The following is a 27,770-nucleotide window of genomic DNA, read 5'->3' on the forward strand; positions in this document are numbered from 1 at the left end:
TGTGTGTGTGTGTGTGTGTGTGTGTGTGTGTGTGTGTGTGTATGGGCATATGAGGACACAAATGTGTACAGTATAATATCATGGGTATGACATAGGTATTACAAAGAGAGGGTGAAATATGAGGAGATTGGCCATGTCCCCACTTTTCAAAATGCTTATAAATCATACAGGATGAGTTTTTTTTTTTATTATTATTAAAAATGCAGAATGTTTCCTGTGATGGGTAGGTTTAGGGGTAGGGGCAGTGTAAGGGGATAGAAAATACTGTTTGTACAGTATAAAAACCATTACACCTATGGAAAGTCCCCATATGTCACAAAAACAAACGTGTGTGTGTGTGTGTGTGTGTGTGTGTGTGTGTGTGTGTGTGTGTGTATGCGTGCGTGCGTGCGTGCGTGCGTGCGTGCGTGCGTGCGTGCGTGCGTGCGTGCGTGCGTACGTGCGTGTGTGTGTGTGCGGCCTGGTAATCCCTACATTATGGGGACAAAATGTCCCCACAAAGATGGAAATATCCGAAATTCTTGTCCTTGTGCGGGGACATTTTTAGGTCCCCATGAGGAAAACATCTTATAAATCACAATAAATGAGTTTTTTTGAGAAAGTAAAAATGCAGAATGTTTCCTGTGATGGGTAGGTTTAGGGGCAGGGGCAGGGGCAGGGGCAGTGTACGGGGATAGGATGTACAGTTTGTACAGTATGAAATCCATTACGCCTATGGAAAGTCCCCATAAAACATGGAAACAAGACATATGCGTGTATGCGTGTGCGTGTGCGTGCGTGCGTGCGTGCGTGCGTGTGTGTGTGTGCTCATGACTCTTTAGCCCCGCCCACTGCATGCCACAAGCTTGGCTGTTTTCAGAAAGAATTGGTACACCATATCTCTCTTTCATAAGAAAACTAAACTCTTCTTTATCTCTTCAGAGATATGTAGAATGCAATACTACTCTATAGGTGCTCAAGGTTAACAAACTGTGTGTTATGTACCCTTTAAATAAAATAGCTGACAATCAATTTGATCCATGAGATTTAAATGCACTCAGCAAGAACCATAAACCACTGTGTCCTATTTAAAAAAGGACAAATGATTAAAAGTATAGCTGTCAATTCATTTAAATAATCAGTATCAGACATTTTTGTGCAGAATAAAAGAACCAAAATGAAGATTTGAAGTTTCCACTGGACATATGCCCATTCATTGAACATAAGCCATCACTGGATATCCACCAGTGCACAAGCAATTTACACCTAACAAAATAGCTTTTTAACCACCAATCCTTCACGAAGGCAGGAAGAATAGGCTCATCGGTTTCGCTTTAATCATTTGCTGATATGCTTCAAGTAAGTGTGCACTTCCTGAATCCCAGAGAGATGCCAGTAAGATTCCAAATCAGTAGTCATTCTCTTCTGGACTCTGTTTCTCCATACAGATCGCAGGGCATGTATATACAGTCACCTAATAGTGATTGAATAAATTGGTGTGGTTAACAATAAAAATATGAACTCTACATTCTACATCTTAAGGGACAATTGGATAAACACCTGGCTGTAAGTTGTAAATCATTCTTATTTTAGTATTAGGCCAGGCTGCTAGATGTTTCTACAGCTGACTTTACTGGTAATGCTTGGTTCTCTTAAATTACAGTGTGATTTTGCCATTTGTAAAGTTAAGAAAACAGTATCAATCTGATTTTACCCTCCTCCAGTGCTTCATACATTCCACAGAAGAGAGAACGTATGAAAAAAGAAAAGGAGGAAAGAACCCCTCACGCATAAAAGCATACATCATCTTACAATGATGCCTGCACCACTTGAAGTTATTGCCTTTATGTTGAAAAGGATTTTGTTTACTTTGAAACTAAATGAAATGTCTACGTTAGATTTATTAATACTGACAGGACCATTTGGAAACAATCATCAGAAGTGTCATGGAAAAACCGCTACGTCATGGCCTGCTAGAGGCTCCTTCGTTCCGCCAGCATCAATATTTTCACCAAGCTTCAATGCGTCTGTCGACTGACAACGCGTTACTGTTTTAGAGCGAGATACATGCAGTACACTGTAAAACAATTCTAGTTGTTACATAACCTCTGTTATAATGGTTGATTGAGATATCGAAAGCAGAAAAAGTTGAGATGTCAACCTTAGCACGAGCAATTTAACATTTCAAACAGAGTAAACTGAGAGAAATTCAAAATGTAACCACATGTGGTGCACCTAAACCCACACTGTAAAATATTTCAGGTTGACTCGACTTAGTGTTTCAGTAATTAGGGTGTTGATGTAACGTATGACCAGATTGTGGGTTTTTCTTTTTTGGAATATTCCGCAATAAAACAAAATGTTCTTTTTTTGGTCACAGGCGAGAAATTATTTTAACTAAGCAGAATCCAAATTCACCAAAAGGAACACTAATCATCTTAACAATGACTTTGAATAAACCACAACTCTTTATAACAAAACACTGTACAGAAAAAATCAAAAAGCAACAAATGAAGCAAAGCATCTGTTAATTCTAAGTAGCAATTATTTACATGCTCTAAAATTAAATTATTCACTTGCAAGGGCTTATGGGTATTTTCCCAGCCACAAAGCATAAAGCAGATGCTGCAATGTGCAGTTTAAACACTTAGCGTTAATAGTTTTAGAGCAGCAAACTTAACATTTCCACCTCATATAAGTTTCCACAGAAAATAAATGGACAATTGTGTCATTTGCAAAAATAGTCAACAATTAAAGGGATAGTTCACCCAAAAATGAAAATTCATTTACAAGCAAGAGAAAAAGTTGCTGCCTTAAATGTTTAAGTACAATTAAATTAAATTACATTAAACTGACTCAATAAAAAAAATGGTTGAAAACCGCTTAGCTTATTTTGATGAGTTAAAGCAATGTAAAAACATATGTATGTCATAACTTCATATAATTTTATGAAAGATCATATAATTTTTTACAGTATGGGAGAGAAACTACATTTTAAATGCCTTTTTCTGAGTTGGTCTCAAAACGAATAGACATAGACTAAAAGCCACAAACTCCAATGTTGAGTTTATGGAATGGTAACACACACACACACACACACACACACACACACACACACACACACACACACACACACACACACACACACACTTCAAGAACATGACATGCAAAATTTAGCTAATTCATTCCTACTGTTCAATTATTAGTCTATTGCCTATGAAATGTGATTTTGAACATAAATAAGTAAAACTTTTGATGGGTTTGGGGGTAGGCTGTAATAAATTAACTGTTTATGTGTATATTTTAACATTACAGTATATAACTTTATTTAATAGACTAGTCGGTACAGACAAAAAGTTGATCAAGAAGATTCTTACTGGCATAATTTAATACATAACTTTGATGACGGGATAAACGTTCACATATAATGTAAGATTTTACTGTAGACATATTTATAAGGATAATTTATAATCTTCTCAATTCAAAACAAGTAATTTAGGAGTGTCTACCTGTTTAATGATGTGCTTGAAAAAGTGAGCCCTCTTCTTTACTATAAACAATTATGACAAATTCAGCATTAAAGCATCTGTTTCTGCGCTCTTTATCAGTTATGAGTTTACAGGCCACCAGGCTGCATTTCTTCACACAACTCAGGAGAAAGAGAAGGCAAGTTTGTTTGACAGTTCTCATGCCTCCCACTGCTAGCTGCTAAATGGGGCAGATGGGCGGTTGAGCAGCAAACTGGGTTATCAACTAAAACTCTCGTCTCACTACATCCTCAGAGAAATCTGTAACTTCCTTCCAGCTTTAAAGCAAAGACCTGAGCAAAGACCTGAGCATTCAAACAGTGATTGCTGACAGTTTAACAGGGTGTTTTCGAGTTAATTAACCTTACATCTTTCATTGCTAGCAGAGCCATTACTGTGTGTAAACATACTTGGGGGAAAGAACACAAACGCCATTGAGCCAACATTTACACAGGCCCAACTACCTCCCAGGACCAGTGAAAGTAAAAGGTCTTGCTTTTAGCAGCCTGGCTTGATTTTTTTTTTTTAATTTATGTCCACAGCCACAATTTTGCAGCCTGAAACCAACATCAAAACAGCGGAACTTGAACTTGGACTTAGTATGATATGCTCACTAACAGTCAAGTGCCTTTTAAATAAACTATATATATATATATATATATATATATATATATATATATATATATATATATATATTACACTGTACTTTAAATATTACATTGTAACAATGACATCTTAAAATAAAGTGTAACCTAACTGTATTATTATTGGGGCCGAATAAAATATAACTTTTTTACGATATACTCTATCCTGTACGATCTCACTCAGGTCATATTGTGTAATCTGACAAGCAACAAATGTAAAGTACAGGATATTAAAAAAATAATAATGTACAGTGCACAAGAACAATATTTGCAGTCAGTCTAGCAAGCAACAATCGTATATTATGGTGTGTGTGGGGGGGTGTAAAAATAATATTTTTGTTTAAAAATGCCAGTTTTTTTTAAATGTGCATAGAGAGCATAGAACAATGTTTGTCTGTACACTAGAACAATATCTTAGTCTTTCTGACCAGCAACAATGTACATGAAAAAACGCAAAGAAAATAATATATATTATATATATTATATATATAATTATGAAATGTTAAATGTTGAAATTAAGTGTTATAGAGTTATGGCATGATTTATATATCAATGTACACACACACACACACACACACAGTTAATTATATCCCCTTAATGTGTTTTGAGCAACATGAGAAAAGGGGGAGACTTGATAGTGTTTAAATTGTTTGATTATGTTGGAATAATTCGATTAGTTTAAAATACACATGGGTTACCATTGTGATAAAGAATGAAGCATTTGCAAGGCTGTGGACTGATACAGAAAATTATTTCTGCTATCATGTGCTATTGTTAGCTAATCATTTGTTAGCTAAAACAATCTTATGATTTAGTCATGTAATGAAAATATATATGAAACTGGAAAAAAAATCATTCTCAGGGAACTATATAAAATCCCTTTGATTCTGCTTCAATTTGGGTCACTTCAATGACTTAATTCTGTGATGCTGAAATCATGTGAACAAATTATGTTTAACTTAATTGATTTGTGGGACCAATGTACATGATTAAATCATGTAAATCCAACACCCTTTTTTCAGAGTGTCTTAGAAGAGGATGACAAGAGGGAAATGGCAGCGGAAGTGCTTGATAAAGTCAATCAAAACCCCCTTTTCCTGTGGATGGGAAATGTGAATAATTAGCCTCACGAGGCCCAGCAAGTCATTTCCTGTCCAAGGAGGACACAGTTCCACCTCATTGAGAATCTGTCACATGGCACCCTGAGCTAGTGAAGTGGAACCCTCCCCGAGTCCCGCAGTATTCTCCACTCGGGGGTCCGGTGTGGGAGAGCTCATGTTGTTTCAGTGCGTACAGAGAGATACAAGCGAGCGCTCCTCGCTTCCTCCGATCCGTTCCCTCGTCACATCAATCATCGCCATTCCTAACATTGCGATCACAGTGCCAGCAGTTCCACACTTGTTTTCCTTCCTCTCTCCCTCTCACTTTTTTCCCCCCCATCTGTGGATGGTGTGTCTCTCTCACGCTAATGTTAGCCCGGACACAGAGGACGCTAGGCCACGAGGGGTTTTAGCGGCGACATGGGTTTCCCACACAGCTGTGCTAATGCGACCCTTCACGCACGGCTCAAGCGTGTACAGAGGAGGCACTTATGTGCATAAAGTGAGAGCATTCATCAGGACTTGAGATGGCCCACTTGTCGCTGAGGAAACAGTGTGTCATTTGACTGGTTTACCAACATCCCCTAATCAGTTTAACATTTTTGCTTCTCCATCCTCTGCTGACTAACCGTAAGGGGGAATTTAAGGTCTGTGCGGCTACTCTGGTTAGATTCACAGAAAAGCAGAATACAGATTGATTTAAAGTGCTGATAATGTTATATTCACACACAATCCAGCTGCAACTGCATTGCTTAACCGACGTGACTCAACTCACTATCAAATTTAGAGAATGGGAACTGTTTTTACGTAATATTCACACGTGAATAAGTGATATCTGCATTCAAGAACAGATCAGAACTCTGGATTAATGAGCATGACACACAACTGACACACAAATCAGTAAATGCCATTTTGACTGACACACACAGGCCTACAAGCACTGGCTCATGACACACAGACCTACAATCACACTCGCTTTCATCCCTAATCCATCCCTAATGATCCGTCACTGTTCCTTTATGGCATCATAAGGGGTGAAGTCATATACTAAGTAGCAACATGATACAACATAACACCTTGTAAGCAGAATTTAGAATCAATTAGTCTATCTATCTCTGTCCTTTTGAACTGTTTCTCATGGGTGGACAGAGAAAGCACAACATTTAGATAGCCTGATGAAATATTACTTCAGCATAAGTACCTGCACAAACACATGTCCTTTCATGTCCTGTATATATATATACATATACACTCAGGTCCTTCTCAAAAAATTAGCATGTTGTGATAAAGTTCATTATTTTCCATAATGTAATGATAAAAATTAAACTTTCATATATTTTAGATTCATTGCACACCAACTGAAATATTTCAGGTCTTTTATTGTTTTAATACTGATGATTTTGGCATACAGCTCATGAAAACCCAAAATTCCTATCTTAAACAATTAGCATATTTAATCCGACCAATAAAATAAAAGTGGTTTTAATACAAAAAAAGTCAACCTTCAAATAATTATGTTCAGTTATGCACTCAATACTTGGTCGGGAATCCTTTTGCAGAAATGACTGCTTCAATGCGGCGTGGCATGGAGGCGATCAGCCTGTGGCACTGCTGAGGTGTTCTGGAGGCCCAGGATGCTTCGATAGCGGCCTTAAGCTCATCCAGTGTTGGGTCTTGCGTCTCTCAACTTTCTCTTCACAATATCCCACAGATTCTCTATGGGGTTCAGGTCAGGAGAGTTGGCAGGCCAATTGAGCACAGTAATACCATGGTCAGTAAACCATTTACCAGTGGTTTTGGCACTGTGAACAGGTGCCAGGTCGTGCTGAAAAATGAAATCTTCATCTCCATAAAGCTTTTCAGCAGATGGAAGCATGAAGTGCTCCAAAATCTCCTGATAGCTAGCTGCATTGACCCTGCCCTTGATAAAACACAGTGGACCAACACCAGCAGCTGACATGGCACCCCAGACCATCACTGACTGTGGGGACTTGACACTGGACTTCAGGCATTTTGGCATTTCCTTCTCCCCAGTCTTCCTTCAGACTCATGCAAAATTTGCTTTCATCCGAAAAAAGTACTTTGGACCACTGAGCAACAGTCCAGTGCTGCTTCTCTGTGGCCCCAAAGTGGCTTGACCTGGGGAATGCGGCACCTGTAGCCCATTTCCTGCACACGCCTGTGCACGGTGGCTCTGGATGTTTCTACTCCAGACTCAGTCCACTGCTTCCGCGGGTCCCCCAAGGTCTGGAATCGGTCCTTCTCCACAATCTTCCTCAGGGTCCGGTCACCACACTCTGTGTCTTACCCTCTCGCTTGAGGGTGTCAATGACGGCCTTCTGGACAGGGTTTGGGTCGGCAGTCTTAACCATGATTACGGTTTTGAGTAATGAACCAGGCTGGGAGTTTTTAAAAGCCTCAGGAATCTTTTGCAGGTGTTTAGAGTTCATTAGTTGATTCAGATGATTAGATTAATAGCTCGTTTAGAGAACCTTTTCATGATATGCTAATTTTTGAGATAGGAATTTTGGGTTTTCATGAGCTGCCAAAATCATCAGTATTAAAACAATAAAAGACCTGAAATATTTCAGTTGTTTTGCAATGAATCTAAAATTTTATCATTACATTATGGAAAATAATGAACTTTATCACAATTTGCAATTTTTTTGAGAAGGACCTGTATATATTGTTCTTTTTTTTTTTTTTTTTTTTTTTTGCCTAACTGGCAGTATTCCATTTTATGGCCATCTCACAAATAATGTTTTCCTGGTAAATATTTTAATCTTAAATGCACTGACTGTGCTACTAACCAGCCAAATCGTGCAGCTTGTTTTTGACAAACGAAAGGGAGACTCTCAAACTAGTGAGTGGTCAGTTTCCGCTCTTGCTGATAGAATAACAGAGGTCAGAAGTCATGACCCTGACCCTTCTGGAAATCTCATAATGAGAATGAGACTGGGTCCAATGTTCCTCTATCATACCCTTCTGATAATCCAATAATGAAAGGCACATTTGTTTTATACTAATTGCTGTAAGTGAAAGTAGAGCATGACTTTACCATAGCCTACAATTTACGTCAAGATCTTTGTATGATAAGATGTCATCCAGGTAAAAGATTATACTTAGCACGCAAAGTTCCCAGTTATAGGCCTTCTTCACCCTATGCCGTAATAAAACCATAAAAAAGATGACCAAGCCAAAGCTGAAAACTTAAACCTACAACTTGAGCTTGATTACTTTTCTTTCCATCTGCCACCCCACACAGTCTCCAATGAAATGTCCATTATTCATTTCACAAGGGCCAGTTTAAGATAAATGTTGAAAATAACAATGGAGGTCCTACATTTCAGGGGAGAATAATATTTATTTCAGGACCAACTGTCTCTGCCATCTAAGACTTTGTACGTAAAAGCTGGTCGGGTAAACAGAAAGTGTAAATATTCCAAAAGTGTGACTGAGAAGCACTAAGCAGAAAGATGTTCCAAAGCACTCTATCTATCACTCACTCAAATACCACTGCGTTTATTGTGTCATCTGGCCAGGATCATTCTACCCATCCTCACAAAGTGCCATCAGACTGACAATGCTGTTGAATTGTCTAAGAGACTACATAGATGAAGGGCTACATAAACAGTACACGAAAGTTCACACAGGCACTGAAATGAAAATGTCCATTATGTATAAAGGTTGCATGACTTGTAAATCTTAATATGGGTGTTCCTTCAAGGGAACGCTTTGAAAACTAAAAATAAACCCTTTCCAGACTAAACTATCAATCAAAAGTTTAGGGTCAGTAAGATTTTTTTTTTTTTTTAAGAAATTAATATTTTTATTCAGCGATGACCCATTCATTTGACCAAATGTTACAGTAAATACATTTAAAATGTTACGAAAGGATTCTATTTTAAACAAACATGTTAAGTTTTGATGAGGTTGAGGATGATGCGTAGCGGATCTTTATCAAACAAAACAATAGAACAATAACCGATGCGAGAAACAAAGGAAACGTGTGTGCCTAAATACAAAAAACACTAGACAATTAATTGTGAGAACTGAAGGCAATATGTACAAGATAATGAAGTGAAAGTAAACAGGCGTCAGATAATCAATGAACTAATGAATAACCATGACAACCAGTGAACACAAGCTAAACTGTAAACCTGAAAAAGTTAGCAAAACTTGAGGAACTTGATCAGTTACATCAAATTTTTTAAGTTAAGAATTTTAAAATTAAGTAAGCAGTTTTTTTTTTTTGTACTCATACATTTTCAAATATGCAAGTTAGCTAATTCATACAATTAAATAAAATATTTTAGTAGTGGAAGCTTGGCTGGCTTTTATTTAATAAATGCAACTTGGGAACCCAATGAATGAGTACAGCACATGTATCTGTTCTCAAAGTAAACTGATTCTTCATTCGTCACCATGGACAACCCCCCCCCCCCCCCCAACAAAAACAAAGCAAAAAAAAAAAAACAGAAACACCTTCTAATCTAACATAGCAAAACATTAAACACTACTAAATCTCCACCTCAACATGAATCTTACACTTAATTCTAAGATTAACTCTCCCTTTTGAGTGTCATACTGGGAAATATAAACAACAGCCCAGTTTCAGTTAAATTTAAGTTTGTCTAAATTAAAAGATGCAAGTTAATATAACTAAAAAAATAAAACAATTCAGATTACTTAAAATGTGTCGGTTTTGGGAACTCAAAAGAAAAAGAGAGTTCTAAATACTCATAAAAGTTCATTGGATTGAACTAATTAGTTTGATTTGAGTCAGCTCTACTAAAACCAAATAATAATTATTTTAAGCGTTAGGGTTTACAGTGAGGAAATGATGAAAGTCCATGAAAACTAATTCTAAAAAGCAGTATCATATACATTATGTGTTATTAAAAATATCAACGTATTAAAAGACAATTTGAATTGACTGTTTCTATTTGTACAAAACATTATTTTAATCATTAGTTAATTTTCATAATTTGTGCACTTTTATACATTTATTTAAAAATAAGAAATCCTTCATTTATTTAGAATTAAATTAGAATTAATCTTTTAAAAATAATGATTTAAAAAATAAAATAAGAGGACAGATCTGTCGACGAATATAAAATCAAATACCTATTATGACCGCCATTCAAGATTAGCAAAAATGTCATATTGCAGCTTTCTTGAAAAAACAAAGCAACTCTCTGTCCAGTCACATGTTGACTGTGCACAACAATATTATTCTTGGATCAACATTAGTACATCATTATTTCCAGAAGAAATTTGATTTCTGTAAAATCTTCTGCCAGCTATGTTCTGTTCCACCACTGTCCAGCTGTGTGCACTTTGAAGATGAGCAGCATTGATCTTTCATAAACCATTTGTGTAGGCTATTTCAATTCCTTATACTACAGACTTTGTTCATGATGAAGAAAAAGAACAACAGTGCTAAACATACTGTTTCTAATTACTGTTTCATAACATTTATACAAATCTAACATAATGACCCAATGGCAAACTGACAAAAAAACAAACAAACAAAAAATTCAGAGGCAGACAATGTCAAGATCCAAGAAGCTGCAGTGAAAGCACATGGGCTTTCTTATTAAGGACATAATCTGTTCCACCGCATTCTTGACAGGCTGGACTCACGTCTGTTGCATTGGTGAACTGTAATATGAGAGGTGGCAACAAGCTTAAGTAATTGGATTTGTATATAGTACTGAGTGTCAGACAATAGATAGTCATCTCTGCAACAGCCATCTGACCCTTTGTTCCTGGTTTCAGGCGTGATTTAGAGGCCCATAACTGCCTGGTTTGATCCCAGTCAAGGATGAAAAAGGGGGCGAGCAGGCAGAGTGGGACCGGAAAAGTCTAGTTCAATCTGATGACCCGTACACATCTCGGGTCTCCAGTCGAATTTGGGCTCCCCAAAGGTTTGCGGCTCACTTGTGTGGTCATTACTCAAATCACATTAGCCCTGGGGCAGCTTTACAAACACAGACTCTGGCCTTTGGATATGCTGATATGAAAAAAGTATATTTTATATTATATATATATATATATATATATATATATATATATATATATATATATATATATATATATATATATATATATATATAAACAATAGTCAGCATAAATCATGACAATTTCTTAACGTCACTATACGAAATCTTCAAATTACATTCTCAGAGTCGATTCAAAACTTCAGAGCTTCAACATCTTTTGATGTTACAATAGCAGAGTGAACATGATATACTCTATAATCGATGACTAATCTTACTAACCTATAGTTGCTTTTAAACCAGCACCATCCTAAAGTGGCAGGCCAGGACTTTCTAACAAAGGCAGTGGTTTAAATCCTGCAAACCTGTCTGATTTTCAAAAGAAGGGCTTTGGCATCTCAGATGAAATGTGAATGTGGATATCAAAATGGGCGAAACCCTTTGAGGGGAAAGCGCTCAAGTTTTTGAGGTCTAAATAGTCTAATTAACCCTTATTACACAGAGTGGCTATTTGAATGCAGTGAGTAACTTGAGACCTCTCTTGGGGGTCAGAATCTTTTAAAGGCACAGTGGCCAGTACAAAAGGTCCAGTGCACCTTTAATCTTGAACCTCACCGACAGGAAATATCAGCCTGGCATCTTGCCCTCAACTTGCTATGGATCTCCTTAATGTGGCCACACACATTAGTGAGGGCTGTGATTCTGCTGTCATGACAAAAATAAAGGTGAAGAGGCTCAATGGCCTCTTAAAAAGGGGGGGGGGGAGTCTTGTATTGTACATGCATATACGTTTTTATTCCTCAAATCCCAGCCTAATATACAACTAAAGCATCTCAAGGTAAATTATTGCAAAGTGCAAACAAGACCTTATGCGCCAGAGAAACAAACGTGCAGCCATCTTTTCTGGTAGCTCTGTATATATCTATGGCATCACTGTTGAAGCTAGTTAGTGAGTGGATTTGCCTATTAACAAAAGTGTTGTAATGTTTGAAGCGGATGTCATAACAAATATCAGTAGACCTGGAAGATTTCAAAACCAGCGGATCGTTCATAAATCTGTAAGATTTTACCTTCATGCTGTGGAAATACAAACCGGAGAACAGAACAAACCAGGAGCGGGGCTATAAGGTCTATACATGGCTCATTCAAAGCAGTAACATTGGCTCAACCAATCATTTGAGTTTGGGGCGGGGCTATCTGTTTGACTGACCAATGGCAGTGTCTGCACTACTACACAAATGTTTCACATTTAAGCCCACAGCCGTGATTTTAAGGATTAATATGTTCAATTCCTATTGTGAATGTCCTTTTATTTTTGTTTTCTTTCTCTAGTATTGCTTCTATACTTTAAACAGATCCAACACAGAGAGAGACCCTCACCCGTCTTTCAGCATCAAGATTAATAGACTCCCAACACTGTGACTAAAAAGCAGTTTGACTGACATGTAGAAATGCACTTTTCTGACTGGGGTTGCTTATCAGTAGATTTCATACCACAATCCTGCCTGTTTCGCATACTACAGCGGTTGTAAAATGATGTGGCGAAATAACCCACTAGTTACTGATTACTCACTGGCTCATGCTATGTGGCTGTTTGCACTAAGGTCTGTGGTGTGACCTGTAGCATGACCTGTAATGTTAGAGAAAAATCTAGAAGAGTAGAAGATATCTGCCACAGATACTCATGGCTAGATTTGCTTTATATAACCTGTCTGCAATATACTGCATTCAAATTGCTTTACAGATTTGCCCCCTGTCCACAAGAGGGCAGCACGAGCTATGGGGGCAAATGACTCAAGACCACTACACCATGGCTCAGGGATGTCTAGCTCACAGAGGCATCAAAACGCATCGCCATTGAAAACGTGTATTAAAACCCTGAATGTTGACATTATGAGGCGAATGTCCCTTTTTGTGTCAATATTAATACGCTTTCTAAATGTGCATTCCATAATTCTGAAAAAAAGTAGGCCTATCTGTGACCTCTCAGCAAGTCATCTTTTGTAGATGCGGACGGACGGACGGACGGACGGACGGACGGACGGACGGACGGACAGACAGACAGACAGACAGACAGACAGACAGACAGACAGACAGATAGATAGATAGATAGATAGATAGATAGATAGATAGATAGATAGATAGATAGATAGATAGATAGATAGATAGATAGATAGATAGATAGATAGATAGATAGGTGAAACAGTAGATAGATAGATAGATAGATAGATAGATAGATAGATAGATAGATAGATAGATAGATAGATAGATAGATAGATAGATAGATAGATAGATAGATAGATAGATAGACAGACAGACAGACAGACAGACAGACAGACAGACAGACAGACAGACAGACAGATAGATAGATAGATAGATAGATAGATAGATAGATAGATAGATAGATAGATAGATAGATAGATAGATAGATAGACTGGTGAAACAGTAGATAGATAGATAGATAGATAGATAGATAGATAGATAGATAGATAGATAGATAGATAGATAGATAGATAGATAGATAGATAGATAGATAGATAGATAGATAGATAGATAGATAGATAGATAGATATTTTACAGTTACAGTATATATATACATACACACGTATTACCCAGTTATCTTAATTTATAATATATGTTGTGATATTTTTACCATATATGGTAAAGTAACATACAGTTATTCTAACTAATAACTGTAGTATTTTGCATTCCTTTCCCTTTTAAATTAATAAGTTTTTGCAGTGTTAGAACATGCGGTCAGCCCTCTGTAAATCTCAGAGATAAACCCGTCATCTTCTGGGGCTGGAGCCTGGGGGACACGGGCGGGGCGTTCCTCAAAACCACGCCCTTTAACTTTTGAATATTAAAATTACGCATGCGTTCGCCACCCCCATTAACTGAACTTGGTGTATTGAATGCGCAGTCAGTCAGTCGCGGACAAACGCTCTCATGGCTTCTGTGTAATGTATACCCGCCGCTGAGAGAGAGAAGCAGAATAAGAAAGATAAGAATTTCAGATACGCTTGGATAATAGGAGGCACTTTCCTACACATTGGAAAATAGGCTTCTGAAAGAAATAAAGTTGTTCTCCACCCGGTGCATGTTAAATCGGGGAGTACATTAGAGCCGTGAGGCGGCTAGAACTTCTCAGTCTCAACGCAACACCAACAAGAAGGCATGATTGTGCGACGGAGTTCAGTATTTTCTGCTTTTTACCTTCATGCCTTTTTGTTATGCTTGCCGACGAAGGTGAGTCTGTTTTCAACTATTTAAATGTTTTTTTTTCTCTCTCTCCCTATATTTGCGTTATGTATAAAAGTAATCCCAAAGTTATATATTTAGAAAATAGCATACTATATCAAAAAACAACCTTGTTTGGACCCGCAGTGCAAAGGTGTTTTTCAATTTGACATTAACAGATAAGGCAAACAGTTTGGCTGTTTTATAAAACGAGACCAATTTGTCCTTACTGCACTTTATATGTATAGATTTAAAGTTTGTTCTGCTCAACAGGTGTCTGACGCATCGGGGCACTTCGAGCTGGAAATCGTATCGATGCAGAACGCAAACGGCGAGCTGCAGAACGGCTCGTGCTGTGACGGCGCGAGGAACCCGGCGGATCGCAAATGCACGCGGGACGAATGTGATACATATTTTAAAGTTTGTCTGAAGGAATATCAATCGCGAGTTTCCTCGGCTGGGGCTTGCAGTTTCGGAACTGGATCTACGCCCGTTCTCGGTGGGAATAAATTTTCGACCAAGGGAACCCGGAGTGAAAAGTCAAGGATTGTTTTACCCTTCAGTTTTGCTTGGCCGGTGAGTAGACGTCCCTCCTTTTCTCATGGCGATTTCTTGTTTTAGAGCATATTTAATGTGGTCAATAGCATGTTATGATGACGCAACGTCGATTTACCAGTACACCATAGCCAAGTTTCGATCCACGTGTGCGGTTTGCCCTGGAGTTTATCGTTTTATTCGTGCGCATGTGCGCTGTAAACAACAACAACAACAACCCTCTAAAATCGAGAATAATAGTTTAATTACATTTTCAATGTGTTGCCACAATTCATTACACATATTTGAATTTATTTACTGATGAAGAAAGTCGAGTTGAATGTTAAACAAATAAATGTTAAATGAAACCGGGTATACAACGTTATTAGCACTTCATGCCTGTTGACAGTGGCCTGCAGTGAATTCACTCCTCATGATGGTGATCATCATCAGTGGCTCCTAAATGTTGTTTCTGGCAGTCAGCTAACTTGGTAAATAAATACATCAAATAAACAGTTATCTTGCACCTACTCAACCTCTTAATTTGTGTCACTACATTAGAATGCAAATAAAAGAAGATTTGTTTGGTGCGAAGCACATGATCTGAAGCTTCACGGAGAAGAGATTTGCCAATGTTTGTCTTGCAGCTCTAAAGAATTTATGAGTTGACCGTGATCTCTTGAAATGGTAGTCATCTCTTTAAGGGGCTTTTATAACCCGTGCTATCAAGCTAATCTAAACTGCAGGTGATTTGCAGTAAACCTGTGTGTTATGAAATGCACTAGTGTTATGGAATCTCACTGTAGTGTGTTGTGTGATGTCAGCCATTGCACATTTAGCTGTATCAACTAAATATATCTTGTGCCTGTGGACCCCTGGGAGTCCCTGATCTTACTCCAGGGGGCCAATGGAGAATTTAATGTAGATAAAACATCTAGAGAACTTTTTTAGGGGGGACAGTTTTAACAATTTTTATAAATTATCTGTTAACCAAAATGTAGTGGTGCTCTTAATGAAACTGTCAACCTGAGAAAATCCAGCTATTTTTATGCTGAGGGTCAAAGGGTTGGCTGAGAGTCTGGTTGGTGATTGTACCTTGGAGTAGTGTAACCTTCACCCGTTTATTTTGGTAACAATACCTTAGTTGGAGCTATTTTAGTGGAATTAATCTGTAGTTTTACAGGAATGCCCACTCAGAAATATCTTGCTGAAATGGTTCCCACGGTCCCACGGTACATGAGGCCTGTAAAAGTTATGTAAATGAATCAAACCTTAAAAGTCATGTAACAGTTGTGAAAATACTATGTTCAGAAAGTGTGGGAACCTTGTATTCGAGTTAATTTCTCAGGAGCTCTTGACTGTGGGGACGTTGAACCGTCCTTCCGCACGTTCTGTTGGCGTGTGCGCTTGTGCACCTGCTCGCTTGATGATGTCATTGTGGATACATTCTCAGCGGGGTCAAAATGATAAAAAAAATCAAAGGACAAACTGTCGGCCTGACAAAGCAAACGTGTCCCTGTTTGAACTGTTCGCCCCAGTGAGCTGCCCACCTGTCCAGTATGTGAACCAGACGGCCAATAGGCATGTGTTGATCATATAACACTTCAGCTATTTTTGTGATGTTCACTTCCAAAGCATACTGCAAATGGTTTCTTTTAATCGTCCGAATTATGATTACATCTAAAATGACATTATAGGACACGTCAGTCAGTCACTAATTATTTTTTGGGGTTGGCAGCTGGGGAGAGTTGAAGTTTAGGCTTTGTGTCAGTCACGGCTGACTGGAGACTAGGTATGGCACCTTTTAACTTTGCAACCCTTGGTAATTACTCTCAGCAAGTTCCCAGACACAACAGCCAAATCTCGTCGCCAAACTTTAAATGTTTCATTTACAGGATTACCACCCATTTATTTCGCACCTTTTACTGCGTTTGCCCTGTGCTTTTAGTTTTAGAGAGGGGTATAGAGAGTAAAAGAGAGCGAGGGTTTTAGGCATGGCCCACCCAGACAGAGCCAGCTTCAGCGAACATGAAACAGGGGGTGACAATAGCCGGGCCAAACTGGCTACAGGGAGGATTACTGTGCATAATGGAGCCAGTCCAGGAATAATGCCGGTCCAGGGCAAGCAACAGGAAGCTGCGCTCGACTCAGCAGTGATGAGATCGGCTCCTAGACAAACCCGCCCCAGCCCTGACCTTACTTCTCATACTGGCCGTTTCAGCAAATTACAGCGCTGCTCTCTGGCCCCGTGGCCCTGAATGCACCTGGGGCCTGTCTGCTCAGCATGAGCCAAAAAGCTGGTTCACCAACAAATTGGATAATTCCTTTTTTCCTGTCCCATCTTCCATCCTTTTTAATGGTCTGTGAACCCGTTCCCTTTCCCGAAAGCCAAACTAGTATTTATGTGTGCATTTAATGCATGTCCCATTCAAAGTAAATACAAAAGCAATCCAAACCAGATTTTAAAGTTCTCTTTGGCTTTTCTGAGTGCATTCTCTCAGTTTCTCTTATGCCTTTGTACTGTGAGAGATGAGAGATTTCATAGTAAAAAATACTATTTTAGTCTTTTTACTTCACAATTTCACATGCACTGCGAATCTTTGACAAATTTGACAACTTCTGAGAATGTTTCTACACAATTTTTGTGTGAGTGTGGGAAAGACAGCAGGCTGAGGGCCAGTGTGGGAATAAAAATGCAGGTGAACCGTCCGAAAGCCTGAGGGAAAGCGCTACGGGCAGCTAAGGGGATAATGACATGTTTGCTTTATACGGTCGTCTCTGATGTGGCACTTAAGCGCACATTACTCAAGCCATAGAGCGGGGAAATGCATCGTTTGTCTTTTTTCTCACCCTAGTTGAGGTCTTAAAGGAGGTATTGTTAGGCCATTGTAAAGTACTGTGCTTCTAATATTCTGTTTAGCTAACTTTTCTCAATCACCTCACACATGACTTACTCGGTTAGGGATCATGATGTTACCAGGAAACATTTTGTTTTATTGAGATATCTGGTTTTGAAAACTCACCTTTCGAACTAGATATCTGACAGCCGATGCGCCGTTTGATCTGATTCTCTTCTCAGTCCCTGCCTGTGATCACCTCCGTGAGTGACAGGAGATTAGATGGCTTCCAGTAGCGCTTGTGTGCGCACAGGTGACTGACAGATCTGTTATCAGGACAGCCTGTCTCATTTTCCACGCCAGAGAGAGCAGTGAAAGATTGTTAAAAGCTTTCCCTGCGAGCCCCCCTTATCTCTGGCCACCACTCCTGATAGGAATCTCCCAGAAAGAAAGAAAAAAGCCTTCCTCCTGTGATTGCACCTTCCGAAAGGCAAAGGGTGTCTACCTTTTTGGTCATAATCTAGTTGTCCGAGCTGCTAATGTAAACCCTGTTGTCTTTGATTGATTGGAATCTGGCGGAGTATATCCGGAGCCATTGTTGAGCCCATTTGTCACTCTTCATGTCAGCCTCTCTTTATTAGCAATCACACGTTTACCAGCGGAGACATCTCTCGACAGATTCCCACAGCAAGTGGTGTGATAAAAGGAAATAACGCACAATATTAGGAGACTCGGCTGTTTGTGGAAGCCAAAACCATCACAAATCAGAGCTCAGGAGGTTTGGGAGAAAGTGTAGGCCTTTATCAGATGTAGGACGAAAGAGATAAGACAAATGCAATGTAAAGTTTAGGAGACTGGTGCCGGGAATAGTTAGTTCAATGATGACACTGAGGTCAGCGACAAGCATGGGAAAAATGAACCTGGCGGCGGCAGGCATTTAGAGCTGATAAGCATATTATGAGTTATGGAGTGAGATCCATTGCGGCCCCTTTCCTTTCTTCTGGACCCCCCCCTCCCCCCCAAAAAATGCACTCTTGTTTTAAGTGATTGTTTTTCATTCGTTTAGCCCGTTATTTGTTAATTACTCCCATTTGCCTCTCATTTTTCCACTCCTTAAAACAGCCAGATGGAATGAAACCCTTGCAAGACAACATTTTATGGCACATGTTGCTCAAACAGTAGTGCATGCATGGTGCTATCAACGCCATATAACGTTAATGAAAGCGTTTGCCAAATGCAGAAACAGGTAAAACAATCACTTGGGTTACTAAGTCCATAACTGTTTTTAGTCACAGTGAGGTTGCCCCATGTCTTATGGGAGGTTGGTCTAGTTCATGTCCGGACATGTCCATAATATACAGCAGCGGGCACTTGAAAGGGCAGGGCCGTTGATATCAATGAGCTGTGAGCTTGGTATACATAAACTGGCAAGATTTGACTATTCAATAGGGGCTGTGAATGAACATGAAGCATGTTTGTGTTCACAATGCGTTCAAGTATGGAGAAGGAGAGGAAGGACAAAGTGTATCTCAACACAGCTTGCAGAGGTGACACAGCTTGCATCAAATAAACTGATATTTGCACATAAACACGGCAACTGTAAAAGATTTGTCGCTGTGTGGTGGCTGAGTAGTGGGTTAGTGAGTTTGAATAGTTAATGTTAGCATTGGGGCTGGTGCTAGAGTGTGTTTTGCTTTAGCACAGGATAATCTTTGAGAAGTTGTATCTTTTAATTCACGTACTTTAAGCACCACTGCTTACACTGTTGCTACATGCAGGTGGATGTTCTTGGCTCTTGCATCTTGACTTTTTTAAATAGTTTATTGAGCATCTTAGCATGTTCTTTGTAAAAAATGCATTTTGTCTAAAGCCCCGTTTCCACTGAAATTATCCAGAACAGTTTGTCCCAGGAACTTTTTTCTCAGGAACTATTTTTCCCTCAACCCTGCTGCTGTTTGCATTTCCATCACTGTCTAAAGTATCGTGAAGATTAGTCCGGTGACGTAGGACTGCGTGTGAGTTTTTCCAGTTCTCGCTGGATTTCGTCCTCTGCAAACAAACGTAATAAAGCCTGAACCTCGTTGACGGTCCATCCGGACAAACAGACTTTGAAACGGACGGTCCATCGGACTAATGACGGTCTTAACTTCATTGTTGATTTGAATAGCAAATTACTCTTACTGCACGGTGCGCGCACCTTAACAGACTTTTTTGGTTGCAATAAAATTCTGCGTGAACTCAACCACATGTTCAGCGCCCAAATCCCACCCCTGAAAGTTCCTGAACTTTGAAAAAGTACTACTTCGCAAGCAGAGCCATTTTGAGTAGGAAATCTTTACCTGGAACTTTATTTAGACCCCCGTTCCTGCGATCGAAACACACTGAGTACCACCCCAAAGTCCATAGCTTCTGGGGAAAGTTCCCATGATGTAAACGTGGCTTATTTGTGTCTAATCTATTGGTTCTCAACCGGGGAGCTTAGCAAACTTATAGTCGGGTTCCAATAAGTCTTAAATGTATTCTTAGATGGGAGGGCTAGAGTCTAGAGCTGCACGATTAATCCTTAAAAGATCGCGTTCTCAAACTTCACGCAAGCTCATTCCTAAATGATAATGATTCCCCTGTGTCTATTAAACCTTTGACAAAATCAAACCAGAACATTCAGATCTGTTCTGGTCTAAAGAGAGCAGTTCTCATGTATAGTTGAAGTATGAAACGGCGTCGCAAACTATCTTTTCAACCACACAGTATTATTATTTCTGTTACAAATATTCATATTATCACAGAAGAACTGAGATGGATAAAAGTTTATTGTTCGGATTCATCCAGAAAATCAAACAGTTAAGTATTTATGAGTGAGTGATTAAATCATTCATTTTTTAAACCAATTTAAATAGTAGTAGTAATAATAATAATAATAATAATAATTTATTCAGATTTGTTAAACATTTTTATTAGACTGCAGTAATTATGCTTTTATCAGAACCTTTTATAAATCACATGTTATTTTGTTTAGTTGTCTGTTGAGAATCCTGGGAGAATTGTGATCTCTGTTTGAAACCAAAAAATTGTTATTCTAAATTGATCCTGAAACACGCAGCTCTACACTAGTCTAAATGGAAGAGTTAATAAAGAGTACGTTTAAAAAGAACAATAACTCATTGCTGAATTTTTTCCCCCAGACAGCTGCAGTTGTATCCTAAACATTTTATTTGTGAGTTTAACATTTGTAGATGGTCAACAGCAATGCAATCGTCAACACGTGAAGCACAAGGGACTCAGATAAAAATACTACATTTCTTTAGAGCTCTTTGGGTTCAAGTTATTGTCATCATCCAGTTGAAAAATGGCATACCGGCATAATTTAATAATGCCTGATGATTACATTTTAAGTCTTTATTGGTTGAATCTGGTTTCAATATTGTTGTGCATCCCTAATGAACACCAAAACGGTTGTCTGTTTTTTTTTTTTTTTTGCATTGGTTGCTATAAGATATTCAATTGTTAGTTTAACTTTTAGTTTTACATTTAGATGTCTAAATTCATTTCAAACATTTAAAATGATTGATTTCAGCGGTTTTATTTTTAAAATAGTATATAATTTAAATATTGGTAAATGATCAGTTATTGGCTACAATTTTGATAGCTATTGGCGCATCTCAAGTACCACTTGACATTTTCCACTTAAGGGGCTGCTTTGTTTTGGCAAGGTGGTTATCTTGATATTCTTCAGGTCATCGAGATCAGAATGACTCAGACTAATTTTAGCTCTTTGTACAGTGAGAGGTGCTGCGCATTGGTTTGTTTCAATGGTCTGGCGTGAGGAACTCTTGGTCCGTCGATGTTTCAAATGGACAGTGAGAACCTTGGTGATGTTGGAAATTCCGTGGTGCCTCGTCAAGAGTACGAGAGTGTGAATCTGACAAGTAGGTGCCGGAAAAGAGACGCTTCAATTCTGGCACAGTCACGTTCGCACACATGCTCGTTTTCTCTCATATACTGCAGTTTTTTTCCGTTCAACTTCTAACACTGAAATCTAGATATGGACGCACATTTTATTCTCTCAGGCGGCGTAATCTCTCTCTTTCTTTCTTTCTCTCTCACTCCGTGACTCTTGTTACCTGATACCGGTGAGAGCCATGATGACCTTAAGTCAGACAAAGCGTTTCAGAAGTGCTGAAATGTAGCCAAGCCCTCCAGAGATCTCGGCCTGCATTGGAGTCATGCTAAAAGCAGCGCACCCCCCGCAACTCCCTCAGATCCTCACTCTGCATTCCTCTCCGTGGGGAAAAAGAGGAACAAAACACTGCACACAAAAGACCTGAAAGAGAGAATTGAAAGGGGATTTTTGTGGGTTTTTCAAAGAAAAAAAGTCCACTTTCAACCTGCTATTTTTTTCTCCTCGTAACTCTTTCTGTCAGATATGTGAGGTAATTATTCAAATGGACATTAGTGGGAATTTGTTACTATGTATGCCCTGTACTCTAAAGCATTATGTGGAAAATATAACACATCGTTGAATCCAACAAGTCTATAATACCTGGAGAAAACCGTTAGCATTCCTGGTACAGAAAAGAAGTCCGCAATTTAAATTCTGCCACCGTTGGACAAGTGCACTCAGATCTACATACATTAGCCAATAACCTGAGCCATGAATGTAATTTGACTAATCACATGGTCTCTGCGACTGGCAGAAAAATTACATCATCATGACATAGCTGCACCACAAAAACATTCTCACTTCCAAACTGTTCACTAGCAACTATTATGAGTTCATTTTCCACTTCTAAGTGTGGCCATTGGCAAAATATGTGTATAATTTTTTTAAATACAAATGTTTTTTTTAGTTTTTTTTTAAGGCTGTCGATGGAGATTTTTTTAAGCCCCTAATGGTGTAGTTATGGCATCTACCAGTAGGGGGTCACTGGGTCATGATAGCCAGCTAAAACCTTGACCTCTTGGGTGAAACTCCCTGTAAATAATGTAGTACATGAATGTGAGTCATTCAGCATCATGCTATATCTCAAAGAACTATGATGACTCCATCCAATTTCATCACTGTTTCTCAACCATGACATATTCAGAATAGTAAGATGGTTTCTTTCCAGTTGGTCAGTCTGCAAATTAAACGGCTGTTTGCATAATAAAGCAATATAGTACTGTGATAGTAGAGCTTCTTTGAATGTATAAAATGTTGGACTTAATGTCCTTACAATGACCGCTGAACTGATGCCACATAACTGTGAGTGAGACTATGACCCAGTGATTCAACTCTACAAGATCCTCACACATAATAAACACACTTCTTTTACGTCTGAGGTCTGTCATTTCTGGAAACTTCATTATTATCTGGAGAGGAAAAAAACAGAGAAAAAGAGGAACAGCCTGATGCTGCAGTGTTCGAGAACTACATCTGTTTGATCTGTTTGCTTGTTTTTAATTTCCAATTTTGAATGAACAAATTAGTTGATTTAATAATGTTATAACGTGTCACTGTACTATGAAAGTTATGATACATTTACACGACAACGTCAAAATGATCCCTGTTCACATGGATCCGTGAAAATGACTAAAAATGCTGTGTTATTCATGCCAGGCCTGTAGTTAGCAATGTTAATTTGTATAGAAACTACATGCCCATAGACACACACAATACTCATGCACATAACATCACCGTTTTCACAAATTAGCATTTTTGAAGTTTACAGTAGTGGCGTTTTCATTACCCTTCAAAATGCACAAATTTAAATTGTGAATTGAAAATACGCCCAATGAAAATTTCGCAAAAACACTCAAACAGTTCGCATGAGGTGGTTTCCAGGCAATTCGAGAAGGAATATTGCACAAAACTGCAATAGATGGTTTTTGCATTTACAGATCACCTGACATACATAAGTCACATGATCATCCTGAATTCACAGTTCCTCTGTGAAATTGTGTACTGTAACCTCCTAGAAACATGTGGCCTTGCCATTGGAAGGGGCTTAGCTTGCTATATAATAATAAAGGCTAGTGTGGTGACTGCAATATGCAATATTACCAAAATTATTTTAGTAAACCCACTAAAAATCCAACGGCATTATTTTTTAAATGGCTTACCGCAAGAGGGAAAAAATACGTTTTAGTCGCATAACATTGGATAATGGAAACAGTCATTTTGCAAGGTTTTGCACAAATCTGTAATGGAAATGCTACTGAGACATTAGCTGTATCGTTTTCAAAAACGGGCACTTTGAAACCCATTTCCAAAGGTTTGTGTTTTCAGGCCCCCAAAACGTTTTTGCCGTGTACATAAAAGGCCAAAAAGCAAGTTTATGATGGTACCGTGTAAATTGAAAATGATATTTACGACTGACTCAAAATGACTGACAGGCAGAGAGCTGCTTGGTTCCTTTGATTAGTTCTCCCACAGTCTAAAACAAGGATGCTTGTCAGTCTGCCAGTCATTGTTTGAATTGTAATGATGGCGATACTGTATGTAACCAACATTTCAGGAGAGCACTGCCAGATAAGGTGAAGGTTGTGTTGTTCTTTCACGGCACATTTCTCAGCATGTCCCCCATGGTCATATTTTGTCATTGGTGTTTATTGGTTACGAGTCAAGGTCCCTGACTAAAGCTCTGTTGATGTAAAATGATCTTTGATGTTTCTTTGTTTTGGTTTCATTGCTGACTGCATGTGTGTTTTTCTCTTGCAGAGGTCCTACACGTTGATAGTGGAGGCCTTGGACTTCAATAATGAAACCGCCAGTGAAAGTGAGTGGCAGTGTTTTTATACTCTTTATCTGTTGCACTGCTGTCTGTTTGTTTCTTTCTATTTTTGCTTAGTTCCTTTTTTTAGTTTAAACTTTGGGAGATGTAACAAATTGAAGTTTTAGTTGTTCCATTTCTGCTCATAGCTCGCTAGTCCTTAAACCAAATGTGCTGACAGGTGTGTGTGACAGGACAGGACAGGGAAGAGAAGAAGAGGAAGAGTGTGTGTGTGTGTGTGTGTGTGTGTGTGTGTGTGTGTGTGTGTGTGTGTGTGTGTGTGTGTGTGTGTGTGTGTGTGTGTGTGTGTGTGTGTGTGTGTGTGTGTGTGTGTGTGTGTGTGTGTGAAACATTGTTGAGGGGGCCTCATGCTTATGAAAATGTTTCCGAATACCTGATGACTAATGGCAGGTGTTGGCAGTCAAGGTCTCACGGCCTCTCTGTCACGGTGCATAGCTCAAGCGCAAGGTTATGTTTGCTATAACCTCTCTCTTCTTACACCTCAACAGGGCTTAACACTCCAGAAACAATCCCATTTAGACATTAAACCGAGTCTGGTGGAGTTCATTTGAATAGCTCTACTGGGTTGGGTTACCATTAACTTTGATATAGCGACTTGCAGCTATGTCCAGATATCCTAAGTTCACAGTGGTTATTGAAGAAACGCTTGCATGTTGAAGTTGTGCTCTTGTCTCATAATCTAGAGTATGTATCAGGTATAGTCTTTTCAAAAATGTCTTAATATGTGTCCTGCTACGTTTTAGAGGTATTTGTTTCTGCTTATTGGACTCTTTGAATGAAATATTAGAATCTGAAAATCCCAGAATCTGCTGCCAGATCAGCCTCGCCTACATTTGAGATTTTGCTGTGTTTTGAGAAGATATTCGAACAAGTTTAGTTAAACATAAATTATATGTAACATAAACATAAATATTGTAAAATAACATTTTGTCAATCGAAGACAGATTTAGGCCAAAGCTTTGTACTTTTACCCCTGGTTCACACAGATAAGGCTTGGCTAGTCCCAGACTAGAATGCATATTATCAGCTGTTTTAACTGAAAGTGTTATAGTTTTATAAAAATAACACGTCACGTTTATAAAAGCTACTTAAATGCCCTGATTGAACTGATTGAAGGCCTGTCTGTGAAACCGGACTTTAACGTTGCACCAGTAAAACATGGCGCTAGCAACAACAAAGTCATGAATTTGATGTACAGTATACAGTAACAGTACCCTGAATGCAGTGCAAGTTGCAACGTACTTTTTGATCAAAAATACAGTAAAGACAGTAATATTGTGAAATATTACACATTTTTGTATATATTTTTAATATATTTTAAAATGACATTTTCAGCATCATTACTCCTTTCTTACTCCACACGATCCTTCAGAAATAGTTATAATTCTCGGATGAATAGGATTAATGTGTGATAGTCAAAAGTTTAAAAAGAACAACATGGAATTCAATTGAAATCTTGTAGGATTACATCTTTACTGTCACTTTTAATTAATTTAATGCTGCTGAATAGTTGCAAACTTTCCAGTAAATTTCCAGATGCTTTCTAAAACTTTCTGAAAATCCCCCACACATTTTATGGAAACTTTGCAATCCTAATGCTGAATAAAAGTTTATTTAAAAAAACAAACAAACTTTTGAACCATTGACAGCTGTCCTTAATCAGTAAGAAATTACATTTGTTTTTCATTTTGCTTGCAACTCTCCTTAGACTTGTCCTGAGAGCACAGAATATTTTTTCTGTCAGTTTAATGCGACTTCCTCACCCCACAGTGAAGTGGATCAGGCTGCAGATAGTAAAGACATGACACTTGGCTCTTGCTGCAGGGCTCAGGGTGCAAGTGAAATGCCACAACGACTCTCTGCATTCCGAAGTCATATGAACTATAGGCTCACCTGGCCTCCATAATATTATCTCTTTTCACTTATTCTGCCTCTGGGAATAATAGTCAAATCTACCCATGATGCATACGTTTGCAGAGGAGGTTTCTTGTTCTGAGGTTAATTTTCAAGATAAGTGTCTATGTGAAAGGGACGAATAGACATTTCACAGTCCCTCGTCCTAGTCAGATTCAGGAGTGAAATGGTGAAAGACATGAGCTGTCAATTAACCTCATCTTCTGTGGGTAGAAACTGCACAGCTGGGAATAGAAATGGGTGGTATGATTGTTCTGGTAGGAGAAATCTCACATCATTGTAACAATACAGATTAGTTATTTTTTGCTAGTTGGGAGTATTAGAAATTGAGGATAAAATCCATGTGTGTGTGTGTGTGTGTTTGATTGGGATCAGAGAGTTTTAAGGGAATACAGGTCAGTTTATTTGGTGTACTAGTATTTGCATTAAAAATTATAAATAATTGGGATTAAAATGTCCTTACACGAAATCCAAAATAAATGAAAATATTATTTAAATATTATCAAAATTATGAATAATTTAACATTTATTTCTAGTATAATCTAGCTTTTTTTTCTCTCAAAATTTGCATTGGCCCTCTTGTGGCCCAGTTTGATCTAATCCACCCCTCTACATGGGATCGGGAGCGAGACAGTGTTTATTCACTGATGTAATGAGTACTGGCTGCCAGTGGGATTACTTATTATTTGCACAATGTAATTAATAGTGAATGTGGCTTTTACTTCTGCTATATTAGACATGAGGGGTCATTTAAGGCCAGCAATATCTATGAGCAACCAGATATCAATACATTAATGTTTCCTGATAATAGTGATTGGTGGTGTTTCTGACTGTCACACACTGACTGTTCAGGTGGGAAGCTGATCGAGAAAGCGTACCACTCTGGCATGATCAACCCAAATCGACAATGGCAAAGGCTGACCCATAACGGCCCTGTCGCCCAGTTTGAGTACCAGATCCGGGTAACCTGCGATGAACACTACTACGGCTTTGGATGCAACAAGTTCTGCCGGCCACGTGACGAGTTCTTTGGACATTACACCTGTGACCAGAATGGCAACAAGACCTGCCTGGAAGGCTGGACGGGTCCTGACTGCAATACGGGTGAGCAATTAGACTGTTACTGCTTAGTTCTCATTGACATTTAACAACAAAAAAAGGCATTGAATATCCTGTTTAAAATTCACATGGTTTCTGCAGTCATGAAAAACTTGGAAGTTTAC

At 38.6% G+C, this 27,770-nt stretch overlaps 1 protein-coding gene across 1 annotated transcript in view; it reads left to right on the forward strand.

The window, feature by feature from the left end:
* The first annotated feature begins 14,170 nt into the window (after positions 1-14,170).
* jag1b (jagged canonical Notch ligand 1b) overlaps positions 14,171-27,770 on the forward strand; it is a 34,611-nt gene continuing 21,011 nt past the window's right edge. The window contains exons 1-4 of the mRNA XM_067421284.1: positions 14,171-14,501; positions 14,766-15,068; positions 24,561-24,618; positions 27,400-27,651. Of these exons, the coding sequence (XP_067277385.1) occupies positions 14,430-14,501; positions 14,766-15,068; positions 24,561-24,618; positions 27,400-27,651 (685 nt within the window). The 5' untranslated portion in view covers positions 14,171-14,429. The remainder of the gene's footprint in view (positions 14,502-14,765; positions 15,069-24,560; positions 24,619-27,399; positions 27,652-27,770) is intronic.

The sequence above is a fragment of the Pseudorasbora parva genome, chromosome 17, assembly GCF_024679245.1.
Source record: "Pseudorasbora parva isolate DD20220531a chromosome 17, ASM2467924v1, whole genome shotgun sequence".
NCBI lineage: Eukaryota > Metazoa > Chordata > Actinopteri > Cypriniformes > Gobionidae > Pseudorasbora > Pseudorasbora parva.